Raw genomic sequence first — 9637 nt, forward strand, 5'->3', positions numbered from 1 at the left:
GCAACGCAATTGCAAGAAGACTGGCATATTCCGTTGCCTGGAAATTGAGTTTTTCAGTCTCTCCGCGAGTTGCGTTGCCGTTTCCTCAATTTGCACTGCTCAATTCAGTAGCATGTGTTCAACTCAGGCTAATAACAATTCTCGGAAATTGTGGTTGCGTTGCGGTTGCCAGTTTCCTTGGTGTACCCAACCCCATGAATAATATTACCACTGTATATAATCCGTGACTTTCTCCTAGCCGTGGAGAAGCAAAAGAAGATGAAGCCAAAGGACGCATGTCACTTGAGCGACATTACGGTTTTTTAAAGGGTTAGTTTGTGTGTGAGATTGACGTGTGGTAGAACACGATGTAAAACATGGATGAAGTCATGAAGGTCATGAAGTCTGGGAGTTCTTAACTGGTTAGTTTTGTGTGTGTGAGGTTGACGTATGATAAAAGACAATATAAAACATGGAAGAAGTCGTGAGGCTTGAACATTTATCATTGGTATCTAAAATTTGTACCGAACTTGAAAATCATCTGGGTTTAAATGACAAGGATTTAGGTATGTATATTGTTTATATTATTCGCAAGCTCGGTCAAATCAAGTAACCAAAAAAGGAGTGTTAAGAATAGCAGGGTAGCATAGAATTCGATTAAGTGCCGAACATAAAGTCAGGAAATGCTTCTATTATTCAGTTCAAATCTATTAGACCCTGACTAACTGCCGTCATGGAAATGACTACTCCTTTCGAAGCCAACAATTACTTTGCCACACAATAGGTTCCCAACATTTTATGAAACCTGAAGGTTCATTACCGTGTGCAGAAGAGCCCGCCACTGGCCCCTGACCATAGCCAAATGAATCCAGTCCACACCCCCAAATTTCTGTGAGATCGATTTTAATATTGTCCTCCCATTCTCGTGTGGGGCTTCCAGTGGTCTCTTTCCTTCAGGTTTTACCACCATTCATTCATTCATTTATTGTATATTCCATAAATCCATATACATAGATATAGAACCAGTCACATAGTTAATATAGTACAATACAATTATAAATATATATGTACAGCTTATAATCATTATAATAGATAAAAAAACATGTGTTAAATTTACAGTCTTACATCACTACATCTTACATCCCCTGTATTTAGTTCTCTTGCACCAAATGCATGCTACATCTCATTCTAAGTAGCATGATCAATTTAGTAATATTTGGTGAAGAGTAAAAGTTACGAAGCTCCTCATTATGCAGTTCTCTCCAACCTCATATTATTTCTTCCCATGTAAGTTTAGCCATTCTCCACTGCACCCTGTTTGTAAACATTCTCAGTCTTTCTCCTTTAGCGTAATGTGAGAGACGAAGTTTCACACCCATACAAACCTGCAAGACGAATTATAGGTGTGGATATTTCAGTCTTTAGGTTTCTGAGACAACAGACAAGAAAACAAAAGGTTCTGAACTAAATGGTAACAAGCATTACCTGAATTTAACCCTCATTTCTTTCCAAATGTAATTTTGGTTTGTGGCTGTTGTTCTTAGATATTTAATTTCAGCTTTGCCATGTGTTCACATTGTGTATTATCTGTTCGTATGTTATGGTTTTGATCTTTATTCCAGTGAGAAGCCATCAATATATACTTAATTTTCTCTGCATTTACTTCTAGAGCAGTCTTCTCACTAAGTATCCAGAGGAGCTTCTGTGTTTCTTTTTATGGTATTTTTCACCCTTACCATATCAATATAGATGAAAATCTGGCTCTTGATTTTGTTAGGTGTTCATAGTGGTACATAAAAAAGTGAAGATGGAAAGCAATAACAATAAATTATGATCTTGTTTCAGACCAATCTGAATAGACTACATATGGGACAAATGTTTACATGTACCAACCTTTATGTATATTTTGTTTAACACATTTGAAATATGCTGACTAGTATTATCAATATACTAAATTCTGTGAGAAGATAGCACATCTCTTCTGTTTCATAGGCTTTCTTGAAGTCTGTAAATAATTAGTGTACTCTCCCATTGTGCTTCTTTCTCCAGCATATGATTAATGCAGAATATCTGATCAGTACTCATGTATACTGGTATTTAGTTTTCAAAATGTGGGGTTCTTGAGAATACTGGACAGTGGACAAAGTCCAAAATCTCAGTAATCCCAAGTGTTATACACCATCAACAGAACCCTTTAGAATCCATCCAACCAAGAGTTAATTACTTATGTTTAAATCCATACTGATTTGTAGTTAGTAATTGTATCTATGTAGAGAGAAAAATGTTCTGTAAGATTCAGTGAATTATCTTTTGTGATTCTTGTTCTTTTTGATTATGATCTTTTATCATTGCAGCGGAATTTATAATTCATCTTGCTGAGAAGAATGACACCTTTGAAACCTTCAAGAATGTCCTTGTAGAGAATGGAGCTGAATTTTCGGTAAGTAAAGGAAAGTTCTAAACCTCTGGTGAGCCATTTAAAAGTTCTTTTTGCACTTGGTTTGATGTGTGCTGTAAGAGACATTTAATATCACTGTGCTGAATGAAACATTTTTGAGGGTGTGTCATCATCAGGTAGTGAAGTACATCATGTTATCATCAGAAAGTTATTAGATTATATTTTTGATGTATGATGTGAACCAGAATTGTGGCTGAATGCACAGGACTTTTCTTCCATTTCAAGGTTCAGTATATTCTCATATGTTGTAAATGAACAAATATACACCGTGTTTCATCATTCCCTCCGGGATTTTGAGGTATGTAGCTTAGAGACAAACTTGTCCACAAGGGATGAGAGCATGTCAATGAGAAGAGTAAATAATCAAGTTTTTTTCTTGTGTCTTGTGCCATGGCTTGGTTACCAATTTTTCCTCTAGGAGGAAGTAGTGTGGAAACATTGCATTTTCAGGCAAACAGAAATCTTTTTGTGTCTTGCAGCTTGCTAAAACTGAGTCAGTTATAACAGTGCAACGTGGTTTTCGAACCAAGTATAATACAGAACCACAAACAGACAAAACAAGAAGAGAATGGTATAGGAAATTCAAGGAAATGGGCTGTTTGTGTGCCACAAAAAGAACAAGCAGGCCAGGGTCATCTTCTGAGACTGTGGACTGTATACGAGAATCCTTTACCAGGAGTCCTCAAGAATCAACATGTTGCGCAAGCTGATAATGGAAAATGTCTCACGTGACTGTTTGGCACATCCTACACACACACACACACACACAAAAAAAAAACTTGCCTGTAAACCGTACCTGTTTCAGCTGCTTCAGGCTCTCACTCCTGAAGATCACAATCTCCGTAATGAATTCTGTTTGGAATTTCAAGAACGTATACAGGAAGAAGCAGATAAGTTAGTGTTCAGTTATGAGGCATCCTTCCATATTTCTGTCAAGGTCAACCACCATAATGTGCGTATTTGAGGCATGGGAAATCCTCGTGCAACAGTTCAACACTTCATTGATTCCCTCAAGGTTAATGTGTAAGTTTACATGCCCCCTTTACCAAGAAATTTACCAGAGTTTCAACAGAGCATCATGGCTGCAGTTGATACCATTGATGTTGATATGTTGCAACACGTGTGTCAGGAGCTAGATTACAGAATTGATGTCTGTCGAGTTACCAGAGGAGGATGTATGGAACATTTGCAAGGTATGTTAAAAACTCGATTATTTACTCTTTTCACTCACATGCTCTTGTCCCCTATGGGCAAGTTTGTCTCTGAGCTACAGACCTCTGAAATCCAGGAGGGAGATATAGAACATGATGTATATTGCTGCATGGATCAGTATAGTGACTATGGTACAGGGTGGATGATTGGGGAATTGGCGTGCAACATCCAGCAGAAATAGAGATTTTTCTCTTCTTCACAGCTTTCTCACCAGCTGTGGTGCTTGCCAATCCTTATATTCAGTAAGTACTGGGAGCTCTTTAACACTTTGCGGACTGGACGCCTAGGCCTAGGTGTTTGGGTTTTAAACGTGGCAGACCGGTTGCCTAGATTTAGGATTTTAGGACGTGTTATGTTGCAACACACTATTCCTCACTTTGGTGGCCACGTGTCTGTAAAAGTACTGTGTAGTTGACCTTCGGAATGTTTGTTTTCCGAGTCAGCAACGTGACCACTGTCTATTCCCCTCTCACTCTAAAGAAAAGTCCCTTTGTTCAAGTCAAAGCTTCTATGTGTGAGGCAAGATATTCTCAGTGTCAACATGGCTCAGAGACGAAAGCAGTTGAAGGCCGCGCGAGCTCTCGGAGAAGAAGAAATCTGTGATTTGATCTCCACTGAGTTATCTGACTTGCCAACTGCTTCGTCTTCTGATAGCGAGGCCATTGTCAGTGGCAGTGACAGGGGCCCCCAAAATATTGTGACCAGAAGAGCAAGTGAAAGTGACAGTGAGAGCTCCGATGAAAGTGCGAGTGCTAGCATTGTGGGGAAAGCCACATGGAGTAAAGTGAACAAAACACCCACTTTGGGAAAGTTTACTGGTGATCCAGGGGTGAGACAAATGCCATCAGACCCTACGCAAGTCTCTGAAGTAGCTGAACTGTTTTTTGGAGATAGTTTCTTTGACATGTTGTGTCAGGAGACCAACAGATACTATCTCCAACACCGTGAGGCGTACAACAGTACCTATAAGGTGTTGAAGTGGGTGGATGTCACTTCAGCAGAAATGAAAATTTTTTTGGCAATAATCATTCTAATGGGGTTTACAAAGAGGGATAATCTGAAAGACTATTGGTCCACTGATCCAGAGGGGAATGTTTCCAGAAATATCACACTCTGAAGCACTTCTAGGAGCTCTGGTAAGTGTTCTCCAAAAATTTTAGTTCATAAAATTAATTAGGAGATTTTATATTAATTTTTAAAGTGAACAGTGCACAAGATAGGGTAGTAGGTTTAAAAACGCCGGTACCCAGGGTGATTTAAATATTTAAATCACCGGTCCGCAAAGTGTTAATAAGGGTGTACAATATAAAGCTGATTGCCCACTGCCATCTGCTGCCAAGATTAAGAATATCTGGAGCTGTATGTCTGCAGTCCCCATACTTTGGAAGTTATTCACATGTTTGTGAAGTAAAATGTTTCCCTATATGTTTTAGAATAGTAGGGTGAAAGGTAAGGAATAAACATCTCTAAATGGGGCAGGAAAGGATTAATTATTATGTGCAGCACTGTAGCACAGCATGCAAATGATTATGCATGGCAACTGAAACGGTTTGCAGAATTTTTTAATATTACTGGTTTTCCTTTAGTGTTTCATAAATGGAAGATAAGTTTTGAAAGAAAATATTTAGTCTTGATGTTTATACCTGCCTTGAACAGTGACATTTTCCAGTTTGTTAGTAAAGAGACCAAAACATCCATAAATCTAACCAAACATTTATAAATTTTAACTGTGTATTTCAGGATTCATTTATTGCAAACCTGCTGCGTATTATTCAGCACATGAAACCTAAGCATCAAAAAGAATCGTCACCTCAGTCACGAAATGAAAAGGACAGGCTTGCAGAAAAGTTTCCTGGTCTAGCAATACCAAATGATCCAAAGTGTCAGTCACATAATGCAGAGAAGGAAAAAAAAGAGAAAAAGAAGTCATCAGCACAAGATGATATTGTGAGTGATTTAATGGCAGAACTGGAAGCCCTAGCACCATCACAAATAAGGTGTGTATTTTCCCTGTGGTCATGATTGCATTCACAACCTGGCTGAATCATCATACATAGTAATATCTGTAATTTTTCTTTTAACATTATGTAACACAGCAGACCATAATATCAGTTGCCACTCCAGTGAAGATTTTTTAATGTTATTGTCATGTGTCTGGGGTTCCATGACAAATAATTAATGGGTTGCGACTTTAGATGGTGCTGTTTATTGGAGAAATACTCGTTTACGCTTACAATTACTCTGAAATAGTGCCTTCCAAATGATGCGACCTGACTAGTCCGTCTCTCATGTTTCATCTCCAACAGCTGTTCATTCTTCCACCGGGTGACACCAGTTGTCACGTATCCAGGTAATGCTACAAGAAATTATGGGTTCCAGATTAGACAAAGATGTTTATTGGACAATTACATTACGCATTTACACTCTCAAATGACTCCCTTTCAGAAGAAGTGACCTGATTGGTAAAATCTTTGAGCTCGTTTTTCTGTGTTCACAATCCAGAACTTTATTGGGTTGTATAGTGCCTCTGAATTGTGAGGGTTAAGCAGTAGTTTGTAATTGAAGAAAGTGTGTCAGTTGGCTTGGTTGAATGTAGATTATTACAGCAGTGACTAATTTCTCCAAACCATGGGACCTATTAATCATATATGTGAAGATTGCTGTCTTCAGAGTTGTAACGCCAGTTGGTTCAGAGAGAGCCAGACATTTTGGGGGAACATGTTGCCTCTATCTTCAGGGTACTGGAAGCAGGTTGCAAGTCCTCTTGGGCTGTCTCTGAACTATGTGTGTTATGGAAAGAGAAGATATAAGCGTGATCAGTGTGGTTTGTAGTAGCACCCAGAAAATAGTATTTGAACTGCTGTTAACTGTTTTACTGCACATAGTATAAAATATGTAGGAACTGATTGTGGAGTTTTGCAACTTTTTTCAATATTGGGTTGGTACAAGGAGGCATGCCGTAACATAGTTGAGGCACCGTGCAAAAGTTGGAAGGTTGCATGTTCAATTCCCGGTGAGGTTATTGTATTTTTCAATTGATCTAATCCTTCCATCTGCACAATGGTCCTGGGGTTAAGTTGGCCTCTAGCAGAAATGAGTACCAGATATCTTCCTGGGGGTAAAGGGTGGCCAGCACATAGGACTGACAACCTTACTGCCATATGTGAGCCGATTGTCTAGAAAAATGCGTGAGCCTTGACGTCTCATAACTCTATGGACCTCCATGGCCTGTTACAGGGATAGCTTTACTTCTTTTAAACAAGGATGTCAATTGATTTGTGTGATTGTAGGACACAATATGATGGAGAGTAAAAGGTAAATCTGTCCCTGTAATGGGTTGTGGAGAACCATAAGTTTGTGAGATGTTGAAGCTTCCACATTTTCTAGATAGTCAGCTCACAGATGGCGGTGAGGTTGTCAGCCTTACACACTCGCTGCCCTTTACCCCCAGGAAGATTCCTGGTATTCATTTCTGTTAGAGGTTGGGTTGACCCCAGGGCCATATTGCAACTGAAAGGATTAGGTACATTGAAAAATATCCATTTACATCGGGAATCAAACCCACGACCTTCTTGCTTGTAGCATAGTGCCTCAACCAACTACGCTACCCTGTGCCCCCCAGGGTGGAAAGTATTTTAGTTTTAATTGGGAAAGCATTTCACTTCTTGGTGCAGCTTTAGAGGGTATTAGTACATGACTTAAACATGAAGTTAGAAGGGTGTTTGACATGTGTTCATGACAGTTGGCCAAAGGCAAAGGGTCCAAGCAGTGACTTAACTATCTGCTCATATATATTTCCCTTAGTCCTGTCCACTCTCTGTTGAGAAATTTGGCCATGGATTAGTGTTTCATGTTTGGCCATGAAAAGAAAATGGAGAACTATCACTTTGACATGTCATGAGTAGCGCATATGTGATATTTACTGTATTTTCCATTCCTGTGGTGGCAGGTAATATACTGCATGACTCTCTTGTCTGATCAATAGAAAGCTGTGTTGTAAAATATTTTCTCCTGGTATATCCACCAGAGAAATGAAATTTTTTAAAAAATTTTGACCAAATTCTATGTCTTTTTACACAGTACTTCAAGAATAAAGCTGGAACCAAGCTCTCATAGTGGCAGTAAGTGCGAAGCCTCAGTACCTGAAGGAACAGTGGACCCATCAAGGAAAAAGAAACGTAGAAGAAGCCACAGTCAGGAAAGAGAAGATGATTTTGAGATCAAAAGGAAGAGGAGAAGCCGCAGCCTAGACAGACATAGGAAGAGCAGGAGTAGGAGTCGAGAGAAAGCAAGAGGGAGGAGTAGAAATAATGACAAAAACAGGGAGAAAAGAAGCAGAAGTAGAGAAGGAAATAGAGATAGAAATAAGGAAAAGAGGAACAGAAGCAGAGAGAGGGACAGAAGTTTGGAAAGAAGAGAGAGAAGGAACAGGAGTAACAGCAGGGAAAAGAGAGGAAGGCCAAGAGATCGGAGTGCTAGTCCCAGTGATAAAAGAAAATGTGATTCAAGAAGTCGAGTCAGAGATAAGAAGGTTGCAGATGGAGTTGGAGAGCAGTTGGCAGCTACTGAACCCGAGATTGGGAAGGTAACTATGATGTATATAAAACTAGTAAGGTCCAGGCTTTGCTTACTGTGTCTATCAGATAGCATGAAGTGTGCTTAGTATTTGGTACCAATGTTGAAGTGTGAAGTGAAATTCAAGAGACACCACATTCTTTGAAGTTATGATGTACCAGTATAAAGTATATATTGATTTTTTGGTTCAGTGGATTGAATATTTTTGGGCATCCTATGTCATAGGTTTCCTTTCATATACCATTAATGTAAACATTTCTGTGTGCTTTACATTCATGTTGGTGTTTAAGAGCAAGCTGAACATATAACACAAATTAATGCCACACTTTAATCATCCTGTGTGAAATTTGGAAATTAAATGCTTCATATTTTTTGTCTTGTACTCGTGGTTTAGAAAATGGGTAAACATGCTTACTTTTTAATTAGCCTATGATTAATATTTAAAATTCAACAACACACCACAGTATTTATTGAGAAGGTAGATAAGGATGAACATAATGCTTTTGAAGCTTCTGCTTTGCATTTGTCTCGTCTATTTACTTATTTGTGAACATATTGTTGATTTGATTATGCAAGAGACAGATTGTCTGTTGCAGCAGTACATAGTGTTGTATGCGGTTACCAACAGTGTAGAGGAACATGTTGCTTCCATTTTCATACTGTCCGCATACAAGATTTTGTGATGTCACAACCCCAAATTCACTTAGTTTTTCTAAGAAGCACCTGTTGAAATGTTTTTGCTGTGTACATTTTGTTTCAGGACCCACTGTTTCAGAGATGTGATGTGGTGCAGACAGACTATTACATATTCTTATCAGCCAATATTGATTTCTGAGAGAAAGGAAACCAAATATTCCATTTTTACATATCATATATTTCACTCTGTAGGGAAATTTTAGAAGGCACGTCTAAATCATTTTAATGAAGAAACTCTGAGCTTTTGTGGTGAATACATATGCTTAAATCTTCTCAGGCAGTCAGCAATTTAAATGATGAGTTAGAGACCAATGTCTGGAGCAGATATGTGAAACATTGGGTTTAACTCAACTTTGACACACTTATCACCTAAAGCACAATAGACCACTGTAGGTCGCGGTGCAAGGGCCGAGAAGGCCCACCCCTTATACATTCATTCACTTATCACCTGAGAAGATTTTAGCATTTCTATTTTGTCACTTCCACTTGTACTACTGTTGCTGTTATCTTTAGGCAAAATGATTTCAGTGGCTGTATTGATTGAACTAACTCAGAATTAGACCACATCATTTGTAAACCATCTTAACACACATAATTCATCCTACTGAGCCACATGATAGGGTTTATTATGTCTTATACATAAAAGCCAGTTGATGTATAGTAGTTGTAGTTGTTGTTGTTGTTGTTGTTGTTGTTGTTGTTGTTGTTGTTGTTGTT

The 9637-nt window shown here is 38.6% G+C and overlaps 1 protein-coding gene across 1 annotated transcript in view; it reads left to right on the top strand.

Moving 5' to 3' along the window:
- Positions 1-244: 244 nt before the first annotated feature.
- Positions 245-9637, top strand: part of LOC111864656 (ATP-dependent RNA helicase DHX8) — a 43262-nt gene continuing 33869 nt past the window's right edge. The window contains exons 1-4 of the mRNA XM_023852051.2: positions 245-545; positions 2334-2419; positions 5390-5646; positions 7730-8234. Coding sequence (XP_023707819.1) covers positions 452-545; positions 2334-2419; positions 5390-5646; positions 7730-8234 — 942 coding nt within the window. The 5' untranslated portion in view covers positions 245-451. The remainder of the gene's footprint in view (positions 546-2333; positions 2420-5389; positions 5647-7729; positions 8235-9637) is intronic.

This window comes from Cryptotermes secundus, unplaced genomic scaffold (assembly GCF_002891405.2).
Source record: "Cryptotermes secundus unplaced genomic scaffold, Csec_1.0 scaffold186, whole genome shotgun sequence".
Classification (NCBI taxonomy): Eukaryota; Metazoa; Arthropoda; class Insecta; order Blattodea; family Kalotermitidae; genus Cryptotermes; species Cryptotermes secundus.